Source organism: Mustela nivalis (assembly GCF_964662115.1).
Source record: "Mustela nivalis genome assembly, chromosome: 15".
Lineage (NCBI taxonomy): Eukaryota > Metazoa > Chordata > Mammalia > Carnivora > Mustelidae > Mustela > Mustela nivalis.
In genome coordinates, this window is record NC_139034.1 from 3298678 (window position 1) to 3325206 (window position 26529).

Consider the following 26529-nt stretch of genomic DNA (forward strand, 5'->3'; position numbering starts at 1 on the left):
TTTTTAAAAATTAAAAAAGTAATGTTCATTTTGTAAACTGAAAACACAGTAGGAATGTATAGTGTAGAAAATTATAGACCTTGTAATTCCAGCCCCAGGAGCAACCATTTGGTTTAGCTGTGGCCTATCTAGTTTTTGTCTGTGGTTGAATCTCCGCTGCTCTGAGGGGCATAAAACGACTCCTTGTGTCCTTGTCTCTGATGGTGCTTTGGTGGTAGTCTCCTCTTCACAGCAATTGCCCATGGTTCTGTTGCTATAGGTTTTTCATTTTGATGTATGGGGGAGGGGGTGTTTTTTCTTTTAATGAAAGCGCCTTAACCCTTTCTTCCTAGTTTTTAGTTTTTGTTTTTGAGTCTTTTATTATTCAGAGGATTTTTATTTTTAGATAGTCATATCTGTTGATCCTTTCCTTTATGGCTTTGGGTGTCTTGTTTACAAAAGATTTTTTATACTTTCTTCTTTAGTATTTTTGCTTTGGTGGTGGATTTTTTTTTAAAGCTTACTCCTTAGGAGTTACAGTTCAAAAGAATTACTGAGATTTTGGGTAAAATTGCATGAACTCTATAGATTAATTTGACTGAGAATTGATATTTTTACATTTTTAGTCCTCCAAATAAGAACATGGTAACTCTACATTCATTCAGCTCTTCATTTATTCCTAAAGCAAAGTTATATAAATTTTCTTTTCTTTGTATGGTTCTTGCACATTTATTTTGGTTGTGTTCCTACATATTTGATAACTTTTAAATTATCTCAGTATAATCATTAGGATCTTTTTCCTCCCACATTTTGTCTTCTAACTGGTTATTCTGTATGTTTGGTGAAGCTATTGATTTGTGTGTGTGTGTGCACGTGTGCACCCATGTGCATATATGTGGTCTCCCGTCACTGTGAAATTCTCTTATTGTAATAATTTTAAGTCACTTGCCTGGGATTCTCTGGGCAGAGAATATGATCACCTATTAAAAAGTAACTATTTTGTTTCCTTTTTCCCAGTAATCTTTCTTTTTCTGGTGTTGTGAACTTGGTAACATTTTGAAGAATAGTAGTAGTGGAAGTGATCCTGTTCTGCTTCTGATCTGAGTGGGGATTTCCCCTTAGGCTGTGTGTGAAGGTTCTCGTTCTCTTTTACTGTTGTGGGTTTCTTGTGGACAGTAGTCTTTCTCTTTCTAGACTTCCTTTGTTTACCTGCTTAAGTTTTTATCAGGGTTGGATGGATGCTGGGTTTTATCAGATTTTTTTTCCTACTTTATTACTAATGTAGCTTGGTCTTTATGAATAAATTAGAAGAAGGTTTTTTCCCCTTTAACATGTTTTGTAGTAATAGGATATTTTACAAATGAGAGGAAGTGCACTCTCTTACTCAGAAGACTTTTGTATTCCTTCAGATTGCTCATATAAGTGAATTTTGCTGAGCTTTCAGATTATAGCCAAATTCCTATAGCCAAATTAACAACAAAGTAACTATTAGAACTTGGTTTTAGTAGATGGTATTTAATAAATGGCATTTAATAAATGGATGGTATTTAATAAATGTTTTTTTGTTTCAGTTAATGATTGAAAATATTTACGCTATTACCTTTTTATTTTTTGTCAACTTTATGTAATTTTATCTCTTTAAAGTATTTTCTCTATTTTGTCATAGCATCTTAGAATCCAATCGTATCAGTTTCCGCCTTCTGAATTTTTTTCTTTATCCTTTGAGTAGCCAACCGTCACTTCCCAACAGTTTTATTCATATAGGCCACCATTTGTGGTGACACCATTCACTTAGCCTGTCATCAATAGAGTGGACTTAGGTTACATCTAGTAGTCATTTCGAGCCTTAGGTCTTTCAGCCAACTAAGTGAGTATCAAGTGAGTGAGTAAGTTTCACCTGTTTTACCTAGAACACAAGGAGACTTTTGTGTATGAAATGTGTAATAAATACTTTGCCATTTTTATAGTATCATGATACGAATACTATTCATCACATGTTGTTCCAAGTGTTGATATGATAGGCCTTTAAAACATGGAAGTTGTAGGGCATCTGGGTGACTCAGTTGATTGATCGACTGCCTTCAGCTCAGGTCATGATACTGGAGTCCTGGATGGAGTCCTGCGTCAGGCTCCCTGCTCGGCAGGGGGTCTGCTTCTCCCTCTGACCTTCCCCTTTTCATGCTCGGTCTCTCTCATTCTCTCTCTCTCTTAAAATCTTAAAACAAACAAACAAACATGGAAGTTGTAAAATTTTATATTTACATCTGAAAGAAACTGTGGTATTTCTAATTATTATAAGGATATTTTCTAAAAACCTTAAGTAGCTGCTTAAATCCATGTATTTAAGTGATTTCACATTGAAACATCATAGACGAAAAGACTTAGCTCTAAAATTTTTCTGATGGACACTGACATGTCTTTTTCCTCAACAAAACCAATGAAGGATTCAAGCGGGATGACTCTGGTGATGCTTGCTGCAGCAGGAGGGCAAGATGACTTGCTGAGGCTCCTCATCAAGAAGGGGGCTAAGGTGAATGGCAGACAGAAGAATGGGACCACTGCCCTCATTCATGCAGCTGAGAAGGTTGGGAACTCAAAAGACCTCAGTTTCTTATTCTGTAGGAATTCCTGCCTGTGGACCAGAACAGGAGTCTGTTTCTGTGGGGAAATAAAACTCTTATGGTCACATAACTTTAGAATCTCATATTTCAATTCATCTAGGACTTACCATGAATAGATTTTTTTTTTGTCAATAGTAGTACTTTATAATTGAATTTTCAAAATGTGATTTATCTAGTGGGAAGTGATTCATATTGAAAAAAGACCCTAGGGGCACCTGGTTGGCTTAATCTGTAGAGCATGTGACTCTTGATCTCAGGGTTATGAATTCAAACTCCATACTGGGCATAGAAGTACTTGAAAAAAAAGAAAAGAAAAAAGGCCTCTGATTAATATACTAATGCTGGTTTCAATCTTAAATCTTTTAAAGATCTTTTCCAGTTTGGGGCACATGGGTGGCTCATTCGTTAAGTGTCTGCCTTTGGCTCAAGTCATGGTCCTGGGGTCCTGGAATCAAGCCCTGTGTCAGGCTCCCTGCTCGGCAGGAGGCCTGCTTCTCCCTCTCACCCTGCTTGTGTTCCCTCTCTGGCTGTGTCTCCCTCTGTCAAATAAAAAAAAAATTTTTAACTCTTAAAACTGGATCACCTGGGTGGCTCAGTGGGTTAAACCTCTGCCTTCGGCTCAGGTCATGATCTCAGGGTCCTGGGATCAAGCTCTGCTTCCCCTTCTCTCTCTGCCTGCCTCTCTGTCTACTTGTGATCGCTCTCTTTGTCAAATAAAATCTTTAAAAAAGAGAGAAAATAACATGAAAGATACCCTTAAAAAAAATCTTAAAAATCTTTCCCAATTGAAATTAAGTGTTCCTTTTGATTAAGAACATAATTAAAATGTTTCCACATACTATCTTTTTAAAGGATTGATATACAGAGTTTCTTATGTTGAAACCAGTAGTTAAACTTAAGGTTGAAGTTACTGTTAAATTGTGTATGGTTGTGCATGGGGCCTGAATGGTGGGCACAGTGAAGACCCATATTCACTGATCTGCTTGGGATAGAATCTGAGTATTTTTCTGGATGGCTAAAAACTTCAAGTCATCAAAAACTATCTTTTAAAGAATTCTGGGAATTAAATTTGCCTTTTTTTTTTTTTTTTTTTAACTAGAACTTTTTAACTACAGTGGCTATTCTTTTGGAAGCAGGAGCTTTTGTTAATGTCCAGCAGAGCAATGGTGAGACTGCTCTAATGAAGGTAAATATTTCACTTCGGTTTTGACAGATGTTCCTGTTAGTACCCTGATTGCCAGGCACTCTGCTGAGGGCTGGGAATATGATGGGGAACAGGACACAAATGTGTAGGAGAAATAGGTCAGCAAAATTAAGAGTTGATGTGAGCAATAATGTCAGGAAAAAACCCAGAGAGCCATGGGATTACATAAAAGTTGAGCTGAGCAGTGCAGATTCAAGGTGGGACAGGGTAGAACATCTGGCTGGCTCAGTCGATAGAGCATATGACTCTTGATCTTGGGGTCATAAGTTTTGAGCCCCATGTTGAGCATAGAGATTACTTTAAAAAAAAAAAAAGGGTGGATGTGATAGGTGGCTGAGCTGCATCTTACAAATGACATATAAGCAGGCAGGGATGAACTGTGTAAGCAGGAAATGGAATAGGATATGCAGAGAGCTGGGAGTGGAAAAGAACATGATGTACTTTCATTATTATTTTACATTGGTGGACTCATCTCCTTAGCCGCCACTTTCTTCATGCGTATTTGGAATTGTGGTTTGCTGACCATTTTGAGTGGAAGGTTGTTCAAGCCTCCCCCATGACTATCCCTTTGATGACCTCTCCCTATTTAGCAGTTCTGTTTTTGCTTCTCCTGGGGCCAACCCCGGTCTCACTACTGTGGTAGTTTAGGTTCCTGGCCTAAAATGCCATTAGGACAGAGCAGGTCCTGACACCGAGCCATGCATTAGTTCCCAGCGTGGAGGCTCTGTCTTACTGCTGTGTTTGTTGATATAGTTTTGTGCAAGAAAATGACCCAAGTGGGTGTTTGTCTATAGTACCTATTTTCAGCCGTCTTTCCTGAGTCAGAGAGCAAGGCCCAGTTCATCTATCCCCTCAACCTTCTTCCATGCTCGAGATGTGGACCTTGCTCACTGCTTGTGTTGCCATATCATTTTTGGTTTATGGAAATGCTTATTTTGTTCAGGAGCCCTACTTTTGAGTTTTAGTTTTCCTTTGTGTTTTCTGTTGCCATATGCTTAGAGAAGAATTGGCACATCAAATATGAATTAAAACTTTGTCTTATTGAGAAATCACCAGGTACATTCTAAACAGTAAATACTTAAGTAGTCTTGTGCATAAAGGTGTGCACATAGGGCAGTGAGCATGGACATGGTCTATATCTGGAACAAGGAATTAGGATAACTTGGTCCTGAAATAATTGGAGGCTGCTAAAAGGTTTAAGCTAGAGAAAGACATAATCAGAATAAAGGTGGTTGTTTTTAATGTCCCTCACTTAGTTCAGTAGGGGGAACGAATTGGTTAAAAGGACAAGCAGTGGGACACCTGGGTGGCTCATTGTGTTAAAAGCTCTGCCCTCGGCTCAGGTCATGATCTCAGGGTCCTGGGATCAAGCCCCACATCAGGCTCTCTGCTCAGCAGGGAGCCTGCTTCTTCCTCTCTCTCTCTGCCTACTCTTTCTCTGTAAAATAAATAAATTTAAAAAATAAATAAATAAAAACAGTACAGAGATGTTTTTAAAATAAGTGAAATAAGGCTCCTGGGTGGCTCAGTTGGTTAAGTGACTGACTTCAGCTCGGCTCACGATCCTGGAATCCCAGGATCTAGTCCCACATCGGGCTCCCTGCTTGGCAGGGAGTCTGTTTCTCCTGCTGACCTTTCTCCACTCATGCTCTCTCTCATTCTCTCTCTCTCTCTCTCCCAAATAAATAAAATCTTTAAAAAAAAAAATTAAGTGAAATAGGGGCACCTGGGTGGCTCAGTGGGTTAAAGTCTCTGCCTTCAGCTTAGGTCATGATCCCAGGGTCTTGGGATCGAGGCCCGCATCAGGCTCTCTGCTCAGCGGGGAGTCTGCTTCCTCCTCTGTATCTCTCTGCCTGCCTCTCTGCCTACTTGTGATCTCTGTCTGTCAAATAAATAAATAAAATCTTAAAAAAAAAAAAATTAAGTCTTTAAAAAATAAATAAATAAAATTAAGTGAAATAATAGTCTGTACCTAGGTAGTGACAGTGGAGATGGAAGTGGATAGACTGACCAGTGGTTTATTTTTTTTTAAAGATTTTATTTATTTGTTTGGCAGACAGAGATCACAAGTAGGCAGAGAAGTGGGCAGAGAGAGAGAAAGGGAAGCAGGCTCCCCGCTGAGCAGAGAGCCTGATGCGGGGCTCGATCCCAGGACCCTGGGATCATGACCTGAGCCGAAGGCAGAGGCTTTAACCCACTGAGCCATCCAGGCACCCATGAGCAGTGGTTTAAGAAGATAGAACTCACAGGACTTGGTAATTGAAGGTGATGCTTGGTAATCTTATTTCTTAATTTCGGGAACTCAGGCAGTATACAATGAGTGGTGTTGCATTTGAGCTAGGAATGCTCTGATGATGTTTCACATGTGTTCTTTAGCTCAAGAGAGCGGGGTGGGCTGTAGATTCAGATTCAGGGTCATCACGGTAGACAGCACAGTTACAGCCCTAGGGTGAGAGTGGGGTCACTGCTGAGAGTTAGAAGGGAAAGAAAAGCCAGAGATGGAAGGCAGCCACATAGGGAAGACTAGAGAAGGAGGAGGAAGATCAGGAGAGAAAAGTATCCTGAGCATTTTAAGGAGGCCTGCAGCATCTGCTGAGGCAGAGATGCCAGAGAAAGAGGCTGGGAAGTTCCATAGGGAAGTAGCACTGGAGAGGGTATTAGTGCCCTCATTTGTTGGGTATGAGGGGTGTGGGGTTGTACAAGGTGAGGAGGTGGATCTTGGATGTAGCAGGCACTTCGGAGTTGATCTGACAAGGAGGAAGGCAGTGTCCAGAGCGGAAGGGATCGAGGGACTGTTTGTTCCTTCTTCCTAGAGAAGTACTTAAAGCATATTTAACTGCTGTCTGAATAATACTGCCTATAACTGTATTTAAACTTTGTTTTTGTTTTTTGTTTTGGTCTGGTTTTTGTTTGTATTGGGGTTTTTTTTTTTTTTTTTTGGTACTGGTTTCTTAAGCTTTAAGGATTTAGTATATTAAATTGGTTTTTAGAATTAGAAGAAATAAACACGGGGAGAGATTTTCAGAAATTTTTGAAACAAAATTTTAAAAACCTTTCATCTCAGAAATAATATATAAAATTGGTCATTACCAAACAAGATGGAATTGGGAGGGAGACAAACTATAAGTGACTCTTAATCTCACAAAACAAACTGAGGGTTGCTGGGGGGAGGGGGGTTGGGAGAAGGGGGTGGGATTATGGACATTGGGGAGGGTATGTGCTTTGTTGAGTGCTGTGAAGTGTGTAAACCTGGAGATTCACAGACCTGTACCCCTGGGGATAAAAATATATGTTTATAAAAAATTAAAAATTAAAAAAAAATTGGTCATTACCAGAGTGTGAAGGGGTGGAGAAACCACATTCTCACCCACCAATGTGGGGCATATAATTGGTTCCAGCAGGGCTTTTCAACCTTCTCCCTCCTGGCAATGTGGGCCAGATCATTTGTAGCATGTATAACAGCATCCCTCACTTCTGCTCCAGATGCCATAAGTACCCACCCTGTAACAACCAGAAATGTCTCCATACATTGCCTGAATTCCCCTGGGGGGGCAGATCACCCCAGTGGGAACCACTGAGTTACATTCTTTTGAAGGGCATATTTATCAGCTATTCCATGAGATGCATGCCCTTTGACCTAGCACTTGCACAGCTTAAAAACCTACTCTGTAGAAATACTGTCTGGAGTGGTAGCATACCAGATGGCCTTGTTTTTGTAGAAAAGCTTACTGGCTTGCCCTGGTTCCTTTACAATATGTTATTTAATTTCAGCCTCAGTGTTGTGAGGTGGAAGTACTGTGATCCCCTCTCAACAAATGGAAACAGTGAGATTCAGAATTAGGGACTTACTTGATGTCCTTTAGCTAGTAAATAAATAACAGACAGGAGAAAACATAGATGTAGGTCTTTTTACTCTGGAAATGGTCTTTGAACTGTGTCCAGGTCCATCTTAAATTTGCTGAATTCAAATTTGGATCTATGCTCAATTAGTCTCCTTTAAAGCAGTCTTCTGGGGAAATGTTGAAATTACTTTGTGGCGCCGGAGACTTGATCTGAAGAATGGAGCACGCTAGAGCTTAGGAAGGCCTGGTGTTTGTTCTGTCTTGGAACAGAGGTATCTTTTAGAGTTGCCCATTTCCCCAGGAGTCAGGGATGAAATTGTAGCACAGATTTCAGTACTATTCACTGAGTAAAAGGGGCATACCACTGTTTGTTTACTTAACAGTTTGTAACTCTTGGTGAGACCCTGTGTCAAGTTTTTTTCTCCCTCTCCAACATTCTTGTGCTTCTCTTCACAGAAATTCCCAAGCTCACATGTGAAGAAAGGGGCAAACACAGATTGGTAGTTATCTTACAGCTAAGTATTTCCTGTTCCTTTTTTCCCCATTGTAGGCCTGTAAAAGAGGAAATTCTGATATTGTACGACTTGTAATCGAATGTGGAGCTGACTGCAATATTTTGTCGAAACACCAAAACAGCGCACTGCATTTTGCAAAGCAGTGTAACAATGTGTTAGTGTATGACTTGCTGAAGAATCACTTAGAGACGTAAGTGTGAGCGAGTGTGCCATGGTTAAGTCACAGAGTCTGTGTGGACACATCATGTATATAATTGGTCAGATGAAGATTGTTAAGTGGAAGTCATGACAGGCTTCTGTTCTCAAAATATCATAAATTTAGTAAGTGGCATATAAATTATTTTTCTGACAGTTATTGAGGTCTCAAACTTTAAAATTTAACACTGACCACTCCTAGATAGGAGTAGCTCCTTAAAAATCTTAATTATGCTCATAATTTGACTCGTGCTTTCTTAAAACTAATCTGTATTTTTTTTTAATAGACATGATTTTTTCAAGCAGTTTTAGATTCACAGTGAAGTTGAGCTAAAAGTACAGAGTTCCTACATATCCTCTGCTTCCATACATGCACAACCTCCCCTACTAACATCTGTCCACCAGAGGGGTGCATTTGCTAAAACCAATGAACCTGCATTGACAGTTACCATCCAGAGTCCATGGGTTTACATTAGGGTACACCTTGGTGTCGCGCATTTTGTGGAGTTTTGACAAATGTATAATGACGTGTACCCACTATTAGTGTCATACAGAATAGCACTGCCCTAAAAATCCTGTGCTCTGCCTGTTCATCCCTTCCTGCCCCTGCCCCCCGACCCATGGCAATCACTGATCTTTTTGCTCTCTCCATTGTTTTGCTTTTTCCAGAATGTCGTGCAGTTGGAATCATAGTACTTGCCCTTTTCAGATTGGCATCTTTCACTTAGTAATATGCATTGAAGATTCCTCCATGTCTTTTTTTAAAATTTGTTTGCTTTAATTCCAGTTAGTTAACATAGTATTGTATTTCAGCTGTACAATATAGTGAGTCAGCAACTCTATATTACTCAGTGCTCATCACTTTTTTTTTTTTAAAGATTTTATTTATTTGACAAAGAGAGATCACAAGTAGGCAGAGAGGCAGGCAGAGAGAGAGGAAGGGAAACAGGCTCCCTGCTGAGCAAAGAGCCCGATGCGGGACTCTATCCCAGGACCCTGAGATCATGACCTGAGCCGAAGGCAGCGGCTTAACCCACTGAGCCACCCAGGCGCCCCAGTGCTCATCACTCTTAATCCCCTTCACTGATTTCTCCCATCCCACTACCCACCTCCCCTGTGGGAACCATCAATCAGTTTGTTCTCCATAGTTGTCTAGTTTTTTGATTTATCTCTTTATTTTTCCTTTGTTCATTTGTTTTGTTTCTTAAATTCCACATGAGTGAAATCATATGGCTTTTGTCTCTGACTTATTTCACTTAGCATTATACTCTCTTGATCCATCCATGTTGTTGCAAGTAACAAGATTTAATTTTTTATGGCTCAATAATTTACATACTACCTCTTCTTTATCCATTTATCATCTATCGATGGACACTTGGCTGCTTCCATAATTTGGCTGTTGTAAATAATAATAATACTGTATAAATATAGCGATCCACCATGTCTTCGTGGCTTAGCTTATTTCTTTCTAATGCTGAACAATATTCCATTGTCTGGATGTACCACAGTTTATCCATTCAAGGTCATTCTTTTTCAGATGAATTATAAATCATTTTATTTTAATTGAAAATCACACAAGTAACTTAGCTTTTTCCTTAAGAACTATTCTGGCTTACTCTGTCATCAAAAAGAATGAAATCTTGCCATTTGCAACGATGTGGATGGAACTAGAGGGTATTACGCTAAGCAAAATAAGTCAGTCACAGAAAGACAAATACATGATTTCACTCGTGGAATTTAAGAAACAAAACAGATGAACATAGGGGAAAGGAAGGAAAAAATAAGATGAAAATTGAGAGGGAGGCAAACCACCAGAGAGGCTGAACTCTAGGAAACAAACTGAGGGTTGCTGGAAGGGAGATGACTCTGTGTGTGGTGCCGGGGGATAATCAGGTGACAGGCATTAAGGAGGGCACTTGATGTAATGAGCACTGGGTGTTATATGCAACTGATGAAACACTAAATTCTGCCTCTGAAACTAATAAAAAAAAATTATTTTGACAACACGTAACAGAAACGTCACAAACAGTAGTTAACATGAGTAAGATATTTATTGTTCAAAATAACAGGGAGTCTAGAGGTATGACTTCAGTCTTCATGCCTGCATGATAGTTACTCCAATTCCAGGATCTATAGTCTAGGCAGAAAGTAAGGTAAATTTCAGACAAGAGACAAAAAACAAACCAAAAATGGCATGTATGTCGTGAGTCTGTCCAGCCTTTGCTGGGAGCTTTACCCAACCCATAATTTCTCTGTGTGTCCATGACCCAATACAGTGGATTTCCACTCCTAAAACCTGAATATCTCGGGAAAACCAAATGAGTTGGTTACTTTCCTAGCAAGATAATTTAAAAATATTTTCTGAATTAGCACTAATCTGCATTAGCATTTTATTTAACTGTCTTCTAAACTAAGTACTATAAAGTGTGTGTGTGTGTGTGTGTGTGTGTGTGTGTGTGTGTGTGTGGCACTTCTCAAATTTATTGTTCAGTAGAATTTTCATTTTCATTAGACAAATAAGTATTGAGTGCTCTCTGTACGCCAGGAACTATTCAGAAGACTGGGAAGATGGAGACAGCAGCGGGGCTTGGGGGATTGGGGGAAGACTGGCCCCTTAAGAGCCTAAATTCCCTGTGGCAACATAGACAGTAAGACAGTGTGTCAGATGCTAAGTGCTAAAGAAAAATACACCAGGGAAGCAGGATGAGTAGGAAGTTACATTTATTTTAAAGGTTGATTTGGGAAGGCCTCATGTATTCAGCAGTTTGAGAATATGACTCATGGTTATTTTCTACATTAATATTAACAACTCTTACTATACTTTTTGCCTAGACTTTCAAGAGTAGCAGAAGAAACAATAAGGGATTACTTTGAAGCACGTCTTGCTCTATTAGAACCAATTTTTCCAATAGCATGTCATCGTCTCTGTGAGGGACCAGATTTTTCAACAGATTTCAATTACAAACCCCCACAGAACATACCAGAAGGTAAGCCTATGTTTTTGTTTGAAAAGTGACACTGTAAATATCAGCTGATTTCTAATCAGATGAGATTGGGCATGTTCAGGATGGTATGGCCATAGACTTTCAGCTGATTTTTAAATAGAACTCTATGAATATATCTTCACAGAATCCCATTATGCATAATAATTATATAAAATAGTTAACAGCAGAGCTACTCTGGCAGAAAAAGGTGACCTGATACCTACCATCCCAGGTGACTTTGAGGGATCCACGGAGCACTGTTAGCACTTGTTTAAAAACCTGGGTGGCTCAGTCAGTTAAGCATCTGACTCCTCATTCTGGGGCAGGTCATGATCTCCTGAGTTGGGCTCTGCACAGCAGGGAGCCTGCTTGAGATTTTCTGTCTTTCCACCCCCCTCAGATAAATCTTAAATTTTTTTTTAAAAATGAAAAAAGCATGGTATTTGGAACTGTTCTTCCTGCCTTGGATCTTGAAAAAAAGTATGGAAGTTGGATCTTAATAATTGTACTAACTTTCGTTAATTAATTTTAATTAATTAATTTAACTAATTTTGTTTTTTAACTTGATTAAAATAAAAAGTCAGTGTCTTGACCCATAGGAAAGTTGAATAGCAGGAGGTGGAATTTTGGTTCTGGTTCCTAGCCTCTGCTTAACAGCTGCTGTGCTGGCAAGACCATGACATGGGCATGGCCCTTCTCCAGGACAGGGACACAGCATAAACTGTTTAAGTGGAAAGAACACTGCCTTCATGAAAGTAGGAAACTGGGTTCTGGCTTTTTTGTTAAGTAAAAACATCCATTTAAAAAAATACATATAGGGTCCTTGGGTGGCCAGTTGATTAAGCATCTGCCTTTGGCAGGGAGTCTGCTTCTCCTTTTCACTCTGACTCTGGCCACCAGCCCTTGCTTCATTCTCTCTCAAATAAAGAAATAAATCTTTATATATATGTATGTATGTATTCATTAATGAAAATTTAATTAAAGACACCTATTACATAACACCTGTGTTTAGTGAACTTGACATTGAAGAATCACTTGTGATTTCAGCTGTCCAAGTAGATAGTTTACATTGCTGAGTAGTGGGCACAAGGTTGGGGAACAGGGTGTAGGGGTTGCTCAGCTGATCTGGGCCAGTCTCCCAACATTCACAACTTACGGGCTTCAGTGCACCTGGACTGTCTTAAGGTTACTGATTTTTTTTTTTCTGCACATACACAGCGTGGCTAACAGAAATCTTCTCTATGTGAAACCTTACCAAAGACGCCTTGTCATCCTGATACAAGATCCTGATAGGTTTTCCTGACCCTTGCTAGTCAGTGTGGTCTCAGACTGCTCTGAGAGCTTGTTAGAGATGCAGACTCTCAGGTCCACCCAGACCTGACTCTCAGTTGACACCTTGGTTAAGATCTCAGGTGATTTAGGAACACACTCAAGTTTGAGAAGCATTGACCTTGGTTCCTTGAGGGGGACTGTGATTGTGTTTAACACCTAGTTTGGCTGGAGAAAACGTTTATACTGATAGCATGAAACAACTGCTAGCAAATTAATTAGGGTTCCTCATGTCATAGTAGGTCAGTGAAATTCAAGTACTTGTCAGAGTAGAGTTAATGAACACAACTTCCTTAGATCTAACTGATTTTGGTTAGAATGAACAGCACCCGAATGAAGGATTTTCAAATAGGATTTTCACTGTAGACCGCTAGTCCCCATTCAGGTCATTTTGAAGAGTTACCACCACTCTCCTCTATAGAGAGAGTAACAAATACTCACCTCAACTTTTGTCCCAGATCAGATGCTCATTCATAGTGGAACTGAGGGGAAAAAGACAAGAAACAGTCCCTATATTGTGTGTAGGCATTTTCTTTTGAACCTCGGCACTTTGGGGGCGGGTGTGGGGTGGGTATAGCATTTTAAGTAATCAGTATGACAAAACTTAAATAGCTTCGAAAGGAGAAGAAAGAGAGCTAGGGGTGAATCAGTGTGTCCTCCTTTCCCTGGGACCAGAACAAAAAAAGTCAGTGGTTCCTTGGGGGTCTCTTTTATGAAGTCTCCTCTTGTTTATAATTGGGCTGGATCAGTGTTTTTTCATCTTAAAAAATGGCTTATCAGAAAGGTCATAGAGTTCAGGTATCTATTTTCTGTTGTAATAAAAGTATAGCTTTGTTCAGAAAAATGAGTCATGCAGAGTATTTTGGATATTCAGTGAAAGCTTCAAATTTCACAGTCCCCACCCTACCCTACCCCACCGAATAAGGTTTGGTATTAATCAGAAAATTGGGAAAAGTTAAAAGACTGTGTAGAAGAAAATGGACAGTCACTCAAACCCAAACCCAGAGAAACCATCATAGAAGTTTGCATCCATGGACATTTTACATATTCAGCAGCAACTTTTACCCTTTAAGACCAAAATTAACGTAGAGAGCGTATTTTAAAAAATTTGTTCCCTGAGCTGTCAGTAGGGATCACTTGGACAAAAAAATAGAAAGGGTCTGTGGTTTGAAAAATGCTGGGTAACACCAAGTTTTGAAGTTGGGACTGAGATTGTCCAGTATGAGCGGGCATCAGGCAGGGTGCGTTCCACCAGGCTTACTGAGGGGATCACTCCCAACTCGTACAGGTGTGCCTTCTTCAGAGTTGAAAGATGGCCATGGTAGGGCTGATACTAAAATCTATGTTTTACATCTCTCTTATTCAGGCTCTGGCATCCTGCTGTTTATTTTCCATGCCAATTTTTTGGGTAAAGAAGTTATTGCCCGGCTCTGTGGACCATGTAGTGTACAAGCTGTAGTTTTAAATGATAAATTTCAACTTCCAGTTTTTCTGGTAAGATTTTCTATAGTTCATTACTGAAAAATACATTTTTCTAATCCAGAAGCACAGATGACTTTTAATGGTGTGTTTTAATAAAATATGTTAATTACAGCTAAGCCAATTAGCAATAAGACACTAACCCATAATTGCAAAGTAAAATTTTCCTAAATTTTGTAAGAATCTGGACTTCTCATGTTTGATATATATGCCTTAAGTTGTATTTATCATAATGTCAGAACATTATGAATATAAATTCTTAAGGTATAAGAAATGTACTGATTTTTTTAAATATTCTGCCTTTTCCCACCATTGTAATTACATTCACCTAAAGGAAATTTAGAGAATTTTAAAAATATACCCCTTCTTTGATTCAAATACCTAGAACATGGGTGTATTCATTCCTAGCTTTAATGTGTATAGCTTCACGTAACCATTATACTTTAATTTGGGTTTATAATAAAATATTAGCAGCTATATAATTTTAACAAAAAAATGGTCTCGAAGAACCTGTGTGTATGTTTCCTTTTCTATACTGAGAATTCTTTCCTTAGGCTGACTTAAGCAAAATCAACTGTTTATGAAGGTTTTTAACACTCATGCTGTATATGGCTATCTATACACATTATACAAGCTAATCCAATCCTAAAGATTTATCTGGTTGCTGTTCTTGCAGATAAATCTTACAAGCTTTTTCCTCATTTGTATCTTTTTAATAAATCAAGAGAAAAGTAATCAGCAAATCGATCTAAAGTGTAAAATTTGTGTTCTCTTTTACGTCTTTGGATTCTGAATGTTTTAAGATACAATGATGTTCTTTGATGTATTAGTCTGAGAGAACACTGACTGGTTGGTCTCTTTCCCTAGGACAGTCATTTTGTTTACTCGTTCAGCCCTGCTGCAGGCCTCAATAAACTCTTCATAAGATTGACAGAAGCGCCTTCTGCCAAGGTGAAAACCCTTTCCTTACATTTAAGTGCAGCTACTCATATTGCTACTTCAGATTACTTTATCTGCAGAAAAAAATTCCAAGAATGCCGTGTTCCTGGTGTGCCTGTCCTGGAGACCAGTGCTTTCTGGGATAGCAGCGCACTAGAATCTGCAGATGTGTTAGACATAAATTGTGTGTCAAGAAAGGGACTGATGGGCCGCCTGGGTGGCTCAGTTGGTTAAGCCTCTGCCTTTGGCTCAGGTCATGATCTCAGGCTCTCTGCTTAGCAGGAAGCCTGCTTCCTCCTCTCTCTGCCTGCCTCTCTGCCAAATAAATAAATAAAATCTTAAAAAGAAAAGAAAAAGAAATAAAGGGACTGATGATAAGGATGCATCTCTCCAGTATTGAGCAAAGTTGTAGTTCTTGCCTTTGTTATTTAATGTATAACATTTTATGTATGTCTTTAGGCTGTTCACTGAACAATGAAGGTGGACCAAAAGTCTATGTAACAAATAGTACAGTTATTTATTATAATAATCTAAAAATCCAGTTATAAGCACTTGGATTTTTTATTAAAAGTGGTAACCTAACACTCTGAATTGATAACCAATTTGAGAACATTGCCAAATAAGACAGATCTTGGTTGTGTGTTTTCCCTCTTTGAAGAAAGAGGAACTTGACAGAGGTATCTGTACTGATACTTATGCCTGTTTTCTTTCAAAAGGTTAAACTGCTAATAGGTGCATACAGAGTACAGCTGCAGTGACGGAACGGAGAGTTGGGATGGAGTTACTTCCAGGCCTATTTTGGAACTCTGGCACAGCTAACACCTCTAGAATTGAAGTTTCATCTGTAAACCTCTTGCAGTTTCAGGCCTGTTATCTGTTACAGGCTCTAACACAGGACATGGTGGTTCTAATATATTATAAAATATAGATGTAAGTATTTGTGCCAGTGTTCTGAAATTTTGATGTCTCCAGACTGCATAGTTCAGTTTTTCCACAATGTGGAAAGGTACATGGGAGGATTATTTAAGAAAATTAAAAGTCTTTTTTTCTAACTTGAAATTTTCTACTAGCCCTGGTGAATTTCTGCATTAAAAACAATTAAGTGTGGATGTGATATTCAAGTCACTGAAGCACTAAATAAGGTATCAGTTTGCTGCCCTTAAAGGATGACTTTCTAACTTGGTAGGCAGATTTGAGGGAAGAGGTCTGAGTTTTTTGTAATATGCAGTTTCCACAGATCCTGAATTGGAGGTGACAACTTTGTGTATTTGCAGTTATCCTTTATTCTTTGAAAAGATAATAAATCAGAATCTAAGATACAGGAAAAAAAAAGGAAAGAAAAAAAATATATAAGCCAGGACACTGTGGGGCCTAAAGAACATAGTACTTGTGGATTTTTATCCTTGTTCTTTCATTTGTCAAGTAATTTTCAAAAGCCAGATCCTGTGCCCTTATTATGAACACTGGGAAGGCCAGCCAAGGCTTATTTGCCATACTGTGCCTCATGTGAAGAGTTACTGCTTCTAGAGATTCCCCACAGATCTTTCATAGTCGCTTAAGAAGTATTTGGCTAACTAAAAAGTCTGGACTTGGAGATTATAAAATTATTTAGTTCATGATTGGTTTTATAATTTTAATGAAAAATTTTCAGAATGTCATATAGTAGACCACATACATTGTATAGACATTTCAGAGAGCCATTTTTTACTTTACGTACTGCCTTTTCCTACAATGTTCTCAATAAAACACCAAATGTTGGTCTATTTTCTTTGTATATCAAGTCTCAGGACTTCAAAACCAGGGGGATACTAATGTGTAATTTTTTAGCTAAATGACAGCTGGGATTGGAATTTTTTCATCTACATTGAGTCATGTATGACTAGCACTGTATCTGACTTCACAGCTTTCTAGGAAAAAAGTTGTGAGATTTGAGTTAGTGGTGTGGGTCAGGAACAGTCAGGGAGAAATGCATTTTTAAAGAAAATTTCTGTCTCAAAATCATGCTTAAGATAGTATTATCTTACTCTTTACAAGAGGCAAGTTAATCCAAGAGGGTAGGCCAGGCTAGAAATCAAGTGGGAAATCTGATGAATAATTTCCTTAGAAGTTTAGGTTCAGAAGTATGAAAGCTGGGAAGTCAGCAAGGATTAAAAAACAAAAAAACCGGGGCACCAGGGTGGCTCAGTGGGTTAAAGCCTCTGCCTTCAGCTCAGGTCATGATCCTAGCTAGGGTCCTGGGATCGAGCCCCGCATCAGGCTCTTTGCTCCGCGGGGAGCCGCTTCTTCCCCTCTCCCTCTCTCTGCCTACTTGTGATCTCTCTGCCAAATAAATAAAATCTTAAAAAAAAACAACAGGGGCACCTGGGTGGCTCAGTCATTAAGCATCTGCCTTGGGCTCAGGTAATGACTGAGCCCACATCAGGCTCCCTGCTCTGTGGGAAGGAAGCCTGCTTCTGTTCCCTTCTCTCACGATCTGTCAAATAAATAAAAATCTTTAATTTTATTAAATAAATAAAATCTTCAAAAATCAAAAACGTGTTAACATGAAGGAAATAACTCATCAAGTTATTTTGACAGAAGCAGGGTCAGAGAAGGAAGACAAAAGTGTGAGTTATTTGAGGTAACACAACCTTTGAGTTGTCCATCTCAACTTCTACCAGTTTTATTTATGCCAGATGTGGCAGTAAGTTATGTAAATTTAGTTATATCTACTAGGAATAGAAAATAGAGCCACAGAATTTAATACCTTTTGTTCTAAACTATACCTTCTCTATAGCCAAATGAAAACCATACCTGTCCACTCTGAAAGGTCTGGTTTCTTAAGGATGGAGAAGACTTGAATTGCAGACTCGCACTTGAGTGGTTTCTTGCTGGTTCTCTGACTAGGCAGCTAATTCCATCAGATACTGATAATGCTGCTACTTTGACATTTAAATAAAATTTGTACAAAGTGTGAGCCATGGTTTCTCTAGAAAACAAGCCATTTCTCAAGCAGCACCTTACCAGATGATTTACAGATTTGCTTAGTACTACAGGTCAAAACCAAAGCAGTCTTCTTAGAAAGCATATATGATACAGAATATGTAACTGAGCTTTATATTAGGCCATGGGCAATCTTATTAAGCAGATCGTCAAAACTAGGATGCATCATTGTTCAGCCAGACTCAGAGAAAACCAAACAGTACACATTTTTATTTCAGTTTTATATTAACTTAAAAAAAATAAATCAGGAGCACCTGGATGGTTCAGTTCGTTAAGCATCTGCCTTTGGCTCAGGTTGTGATCTCAAGGTCCTGGGTTTGAGCCCCACGCAGGACTCCCTGCTCAGGGTGGGTAGTCTTCTTGTCCCTCTCCCTCTAACCCTCCCCACCCACTGCTCGCTCGCTCGCTCATCCGCAAATTTAAAAAAAAAAAAATCCTCTACAGTGCATATGGCAGTAAGGACAACATAACTGGGTTATTCAATTAATTTAAGTTCTGTCATTCAGATCTGGTCCACTCTAATGAGTATGGTTGTAGTATAAAGCACATTATACATGTTTTGGTTTGTTTGTTTTTTTTTAAGATTTTATTTATTTGACAGACAGAGATCACAAGTAGGCAGAGAGCCAGGCGGGGGGTAGGGTGGGGGGGGGGGAGCAGGTTCCCTGCTGAGCAGAGAGCCCGCTGCAGGGCTCAATCCCAGGACCCTGAGATGATGACCTGAGCTGAAGACACAGGCTTAATCCTCTGAGCCACCCAGGCGCCCCATACATGCTTTTTTTATCACAATAGTACCAAAGAGCAGCATCCAGTATCCAAACTACTCAAATGTTGAACAGCTTCAGTTAGGGAGTTTGGTTTAGCTCTGAGAAGAGGTCATTTGCATGTATCATCTTCCCAAGTCATTCCTGTCTTAGTGAAATGTCAGGAGGTTGCAGTTTGAAGCCGAGGTGTTTTTAGAATTGACTCAGTGTTACACTGATAGCTTTCAAAGTAAGAAAATACTAGTGGTGGAAAAAGGCTTAGCATCCAGAATATTAATGGTGAAGGGATCTGATAAAGCATTTACCATGCAAGTCTAATGTCTTTAAAGCAAGGAGGATGATAAAGACAAAGGAAATGGAGGATATACACATCAGCACTATCAAAAAGTGATTTATGAAGAATTTGGAGAATTTGGAAAATCTTAATATTTTATGCAGTTAATTTTCATAGCCTAAAACTATGTAAGCCCTTAAAACTGTTTTTAAGTTTTTAAAGCTTTATTGGTCCAAGTGTTGGTAAGTAAGTAAGTAAAGTTGGTAAGTACGTAAAGTTGGTTACCAACCAAGTTGGTTGGTAAGTAAATGCAGCGAACCACTGATTAGAACCCACACTGCTTTCCTCCCATCCAGTGCTGACTTGCAGATAATACTGCTTTCAGACCAGATCTGGGATCTCTAAGCCTTACATCTTCCTCCAAGTACAGAAGAGCGTTACTAGTAAGACAGAAAATTGTAATTACAATGAGTAAACAATCAAATAAGGACCAAATTAAAATCAGGAAATAGTCCTCTGCCAACACCCAGAGCTCCCAAGGACCCCAGCTGGAATCCTAACCCTAATACTGGGCATCAGTTTAACTTGGAAGAAAGTAATTTTCCATTACTGTACAACACACTCTGCCTTGCTCATATCTGCCATTCTTTGCTTTCTTTGGGCTAAAAAATATAATATATAGCTTTAGTAAAACATGATCTTTCTCACAACAATGCCAAATTCTGTGATGAGCTCCTTATTGTGGGGACTAACCCAAAATTGCAGGCCACATGGGGTGGTAAAAAATAATCCCTCTGATGGTTCCCATTTATAGGGAATTGGAAGTATGTTGGTTATTCTGTATTTGTGGGTTACTACACCATACTACATTCCATGGCAAGACCACATGAAGGGGTAGGTATACATCTTAATAAAAAACAACAACAACAACAAAACACCTGAATGAAAATGGAAGTCTGCATTATTCCAGATTATTTTAACCAAAGAAAACTCCATGAGGCATAATGTCAAATGTTAGGATTACTCATACATCCATAAGTTGTTTACTTATACATTCTTAAGTTGTTTATATGGAGTAATAAATTCACAAATGAAATGAGTTTGTTTTCTGGCTTGTTTCTCCTATGTCTTTAAAAGCACTTCGCCCACAAAATGACCTGAAAAAAAAAAAAAGATAAAATCGTTAGCAAACAGAAATTAGTATCTACTGTGTATCTTCTATTGTAAACACAGAAGTTTCAGTTACAAAGGAAATAATTTGCCAGGCTAAAGTCACTGAGCAACAGACCTAAAAAATACTCAAGAACTGAATTAATATGCTGGATTTATAAAATTTTCTTCAGCAATCCACCTCTGTAATTAGTATTTTGTTGTGAGCTCATATAGAGATTAAGTGCCTGGAAAGTTAAATACATTAATGTTGAGGGAAAAAAAAAAAAAAACAACCAGCAGTGGTTCTGAAAATGCAGTCCTCACAGCAGAGCAACACCAGCTGTTAGAAATGAGACCTCTTAGACCCTCTAAATCAAACACGATGGATCTGCAGTCTTTGATCTAACAAAGGGAGTCAGGGGGTTCTCCAGGGGGTTCCGCTGCCCCTTGAAAATGTGAGAACCACTGTTTCATCAAAGGATAACCCGAGCATACCCTATTTTTAATAAGACTTATGTACTTTATTAACATCTATAAACTTAATAAAAGTATCTTCCTGAAATGACTTTCTTTTCCATTGACTAGAAAATCTGTAATGAAAAGCAATTATTTTAAATAAATACTATTCATCTCTTACCAAAATTAACTTCAAAATCCTAAAGTTCCAATGACTGATCCACTTGACAAGCTTATAAGATCTCTCTCTGATAACCACATAATAAATGCCACAGCTTTGATCTGTGGTGCAGTTAGCCTATGCACATTAAATTTGTTTCCCCTTACCCACATACTTTGAGATTATTTTTTCAAATTTTACTTAATAAAGGACTTACAAATAAAGCAATATGAAAATTCAACAAAAGGTCTACAGAAGATTTACAAAGTAATTTTCTAATTTCAAAAGGCAATCTAATTTTTTAGTTAATAATTCCCTAGGTTGGTGGCTCTCCAACAGAAAACAGTTTATGTGGACAGCTTTTATTTTTTCATCTTTTTCAAGATGAAAAATGCAAGGCTCCAACTCAATGAGCATGAGGTCAAGACCTGAGCTGAGATCAAGATTTGGACACTCAACTGACTGAGCCACTCACCAGGCACCACACTGCCCTTATTTTTTTTTTTTTTTATTATTTATTTATTTGTCAGAGACAGAAGGAGAGCGAGCGAGCGAGCACAGGCAGAGAGGCAGGCAGAAGCAGAGGGAGAAGCAGGCTCCCCGCCAAGCAAGGAACCTGATGTGGGACTCGATCCCAGGACCCTGGGATCATGAGCTGAGCCGAAGGCAGCCGCTTAACCAACTGAGACACCCAGGCATCCCCACCCTGCCTTATTTTTTAAAGTAATCTCTATAACCCAATGTGGGGTTTGAACTCCTGACCCAGAAACCAAGAGTCACATGCTCTACTGACTGGGCGAGCCTGGCACCCCTACCTGGAGATCTTTTAAATATAAAATACTGCATTGCTGGATCCCAACCCCAAGTTTCTGTTCAGTAACTGGACCTGAGAATGTGCATTCTTAAGCTCCTAGATGGTCTAGGAACCAGCTTTGAGAATTATTACCCACAGTTAATTTTCTAGAGCTGGATAATAGAACACAAATCAGAGTTTTCACATTTTTATATGATGCACTGGCATCAGATACCTTAAAAGGGTGAAATTTCTCTTATCAGCGATTCTCAACATAATGCGCATCATTCAAATCCCCTGGGATTGTGTTAAAATGAGCGTTCAGATTCATTTGGTCAGCTGTGTTCAGAGATTGTGCACTGCCAAAAACCCAAAAGGCTGATTCTCCTGGTTCCTGGGACCACACTTGTAGAAGCAAGAACAGAAGAGATGGTAAATCATTAAAAGTAGGAAAGAAATACCCTTAAAATAATACTTTGTGGATCTATAACGATGACCGTACACCATCACTGGAAATTCTGTCATGAAGGTCACAATGTAAATGTTCCTATAAAAGTTTCTATCTAGGGGCACCTGGGTGGCTCAGTGGGTTAAGCCGCTGCCTTCGGCTCAGGTCATGATCTCAGGGTCTTGGGATCGAGTCCCACATCGGGCTCTCTGCTCAGCAGGGAGCCTGCTTCCCTTCCTCTCTCTCTGCCTGCCTCTCCATCTACTTGTGATTTCTCTCTGTCACATAAATAAATAAAATCTTAAAAAAAAAAAAAGTTTCTATCTAACTTAACAAGATAATAGGAAAACTGTTACCTTTACAAAAGGCAGAAAGCAGCAAGGAAGATACGGAACTAGTATCCCTAGTATCGATCTGAATTTATGATATTAAACCATTTTTAAGATTATACACTTACCAAGGAACTAAAGGCTTTTAGACTTGGGATTACTAAAAACCAAGAGGAAATTTCTTTTCTTAGTAAAGACCTGTTTGATAAGTCATTTTTACTCTCAATTCATTTTTATCTGAGGACAAATACTAACCAAGGAAAGATGAGGGCAACCTGGAGCTAAAAATAGCCTCCAACTTGGCTCAGAGAGAAGGGCAGTGACCTTGGGGATCCCTTAATAGAGGCAGAGAAGCAGAGGTTTCAGCTTCCACTATAAACTATTCACTAACATTCCACTAATTCAAAGCATGGGGACCATTACTACATATATTCATGAAATCAGCAGTGCCAGGATCAGGAAGTATGTATGGTTAAGGAAACAGAAGGAAGGAACAATGTTTTAACAGACACTGACTAACCTGAGAGGAAATACTGACAACACCAGCAGTTCCTAGTCTCTGAACTTGATTCATCCCAGAAGCCAAAATTCAGGAAGCATCATCCATGTTTTCTTTCACCCTCCTAGGAATACAAAAAAGTCAAATTTAGCCAGTGTCCACAACCAATAAAATGGCAGAAGTATTAAAGTTCTTAATAGTAATTTTCATTCAGGAAAGATTTTCCTTTGCATTCATTTTCTTGGAGAATATCAACAGACTTAAAATTCAGTTCAATTTTATGTTTTGGCTTAAACACCACTAAATCCTAAAAGTTTAGTCTCCCAAGTCTGCTAATAATTTTAAAATATTAAGAGCCTATTTTGCTAAATCTTTAGTTTTTATTTCTATAGGCAGGTCGTCTTTTCTGCATTGTTGATCCCTCAGCACACCACTGCTTGAAATCTTATAATCCAAAATTCTACACAGGATCCTGATCCCTACTCTAATCTGGAACATTTTATTGTACTTGCTTGTACCAGGGCAGGGCACATAAATACATTTCCTGTATTCCATTAGAAAAAGATTTACTTGACCCCCAAAGACTAGAAACAACTACCCTAAATTAGTATTGCTTCCAAAACCTATTTGGATCTCAAATACACCTGAAAATTGGATGGAGTATGAACAGTCCCCTCCCCCAAATCTGTACATAAAAAAATATGAACACAAACTCCTACATGTAATTTAAAGGGATTCCAAATAATCCAACGGGACCCATGGTCCCAGTTATAAAACTTTAATATTTTTTCAAATAAGGCATGCCAAAAACCACCAAAAAATTTATCTTTTCTATATTTCCACCTACAAGCAGCATTCTACTGCGCAGGATCCTTGTTAGGTATCTGTCAGTAAAGTCATTAGGGCATTCGTAAGTTGGTTTAGTGCATATTTATACTTCTGTAATTTTACCATCTTTAGTAAAGTTATCGCAGACAAGAATGGAACGCATAAACCAAACTGCACAACTGAACTATTCCAAATACTATCTTCTCAACTTTTCAAAAATGTGAACCCACAATTTACGAAGCATTCATTACCTATATTGAAACCTAGGAATGTAATCTCTAGAATTATCCAAGTTTAGTTGCCAATATTTAGTCTTTAAAAGGGTGACTTAATATATGAATACTCAAAATCACTAGCATTCTGTTTAAAGCGGTCTTACAAAGAAGTGACGAGGCTTATGGTACACTGGTCTGTCATAACCACTAACAATTACAGTGAGCCACTGCACATAAACATCCATTTCATGGTACTCCTAATTTGGATTTAAAGTCTGTAAAGTCCTAGAAAGTTGATACACAAAGACAGCTGATACATTTATTTTCTGATGCTGAAGAACAGCTGTCTCTATAAAGTGATACTGCTAAATACTGGGGGTGGGGAACACCAGCCAATAATTACATTAAAAAAAATTCTTAATTGAAATCTTAAAGCACAACTGTTAACAAGACTATGATACCACTTTGGATGAAATTGGTCCATTTTGGGGTGCCTGGGTGGCTCAGTAGGTAACCTGCTGACTCCTTTCTCTCTCTCTGCCTACTTGTGATCCCTCTGTCTGTGTCAAATGAATACAAGTTCATGTTTGATTTTACCTTCCCATGCCAAAACACATGAATTGTTAAAAGTGAAAAAATGACTACTCTAACCATACCCTACGTCAGAAACATACAATATTTTCTAATGACTTTTCTTAAAGAACAAAACATTGAAGATATGGAAGGCCATTCTTAGAAATTACTAACAATGCACCTAACATTCTCCCCTCTTTGAGTTAGAGAAGGTATCCTTTTCCACTGAGTACACAATCCTTACATTACATATAATTTGTATTACATAATATATAGTAAATTACAATATATAAATTACAATACAAGTAAATAAATTATAATAATATATAAATTACAATAGAAGTACATTCTAAGAAAGAAATTTATAAAATATAGATACTTAAGCAAGCATGGAGGCTCAAAATACTCTATAAAGGTGTTCAAATTAGTTTTACAGTAATTTACAAAAATTTGTTTAAATTGTAAATATCTATGAAACAGGAGTTTAGCAATGGCTCATGTTGAAAAGGCTTTGCCAGAAATCAATGTAAAAGGTTATGATTTCTTCTGAAGTAGATTCCGATGGTATCAAACCATAAAGGAGCCACGTTCTTTTATTGGCATGCTCTGCAGCGGGGTTACCTTCTGAGGAGCTTATGTTCTGCAGTTTGAGGTATGGAGGCGGGAGGGTATGCATATTATCAAACATTACCATCAGAGAGAACATATATAGAATAAAGCTCACAATCTAATACGATCCTTTGCTTTCATGACAAAGACAAAGACCGACTGCTAAATCAATAAACTGAACCCTATTATTACAGGGAATTCACAACAGTGAAAATACGTAACACACTCCTAAGTGAAGTAATTTTATTTCAATGTTAACTAAAGATTCTCTTTAAGCAACAAAGAATATATCTTTGGGGCGGCTGGGTGGCTCAGTCAGTTAGGCATCCAGCTCTTGATTTCAGCTCAGGTCATGATCTCAGGGTCCTGGGATGGAGCCCTACACTAGGCTGCTCTCTCAGTGGGAAGCCTCCTTGGGCATTCTCTCTCTCCCCCTCTGCCTCTGCCCTTCCCCAGGCTTGTGAAAGCACATGCTCTCTTGCTCTAAAATAAATCTTTAAAAAATTAAAATACATCTTCAAAGAGTATAAGGAAATAGTGTCTGATTAAGTGAAGAATATATCCAAAGAAATTAGGCCAAAAACTCAAACGTCATCATCTCCCAAGGAAATGCATAAACACCCATGAAAGCAGATCTCTAAAACAATGGAAATACTACAAGTTCATCCTTTTTGATGTAATACATTTTCAACTGAAGACAATGTAACATTACATTTCCAGTTAACTGAACAGTTAGTTGGAAGTTAGAAAAACATAAAAAAAAATTTCAACATTTTAAGTCTTCACCTCTTTTGGATTAAAAATAGGCAATAAGGGGCACCTGGGTGGATCAGTCTGTTGGGTGCCTGACTCTTGATTTCAGCTCGGGTTATGATATCAGGGTTGTGGAATCAAGCCCTGAATTGGGCTCTGTGCTCAGTGTGGAGTCTGTTTGTCTCTCTCCCTCTACTCTTCCCCAACTTGTGCTCTCTCTCTCAAATAAATAAAATCTTTAAAACAAACTGTCAGTTAAATACAGCAAAGTGGGCTTCGATTTTTTCAATCAAACCCATGTATCTTCTACCCACATTAGCATGCCAGACATCATAATAAATGCTCAATTACATAATTTCTATTTTCTAGCTGATATTTTACAAAAAGCAAAAGTCCGTAACATGAACAATCTATTCTGCATTCCCAACATCTGGTTTTCCAAAATTCTAATCAAGATACCCATGTCTTTTTACATCAATAGGTTATACACAGATAAGTAAGTATTACAACGGCTAGCAATGAAACCACACAACCTAGTTAGTGATGGTTGTTCCCCCCCTTACCCATGGTTTCACCTTCTGTAGTTTCAGTTACCCAGTCAGCGGTC

General features: G+C 38.5%; 2 protein-coding genes across 5 annotated transcripts in view; one reads left to right on the forward strand and one right to left on the reverse strand.

Annotated features, from left to right (window-relative positions):
• MPHOSPH8 (M-phase phosphoprotein 8) overlaps window positions 1-18043 on the forward strand; it is a 58808-nt gene extending 40765 nt beyond the window's left edge. The window contains exons 8-14 of the mRNA XM_082701652.1: window positions 2423-2563; window positions 3700-3786; window positions 8197-8351; window positions 11189-11343; window positions 14036-14163; window positions 15016-15099; window positions 15804-18043. Of these exons, the coding sequence (XP_082557778.1) occupies window positions 2423-2563; window positions 3700-3786; window positions 8197-8351; window positions 11189-11343; window positions 14036-14163; window positions 15016-15099; window positions 15804-15845 (792 nt within the window). The 3' untranslated portion in view covers window positions 15846-18043. The remainder of the gene's footprint in view (window positions 1-2422; window positions 2564-3699; window positions 3787-8196; window positions 8352-11188; window positions 11344-14035; window positions 14164-15015; window positions 15100-15803) is intronic.
• Window positions 10386-26529, reverse strand: part of PSPC1 (paraspeckle component 1) — a 113211-nt gene continuing 97067 nt past the window's right edge. For 2 of the 4 annotated variants that reach the window (XR_014303630.1, XR_014303632.1), the window contains 2 exons: window positions 22966-23068; window positions 20051-20264 (listed from right to left, as the gene is read on the reverse strand). The gene's annotated coding sequence lies outside the window, so the exon portion shown is untranslated. Of the gene's footprint in view, window positions 10494-20050; window positions 20265-21903; window positions 22074-22965; window positions 23069-26529 lie in introns of those variants that run through there. The other 2 variants (XR_014303629.1, XR_014303631.1) reach the window with 2 other exon arrangements.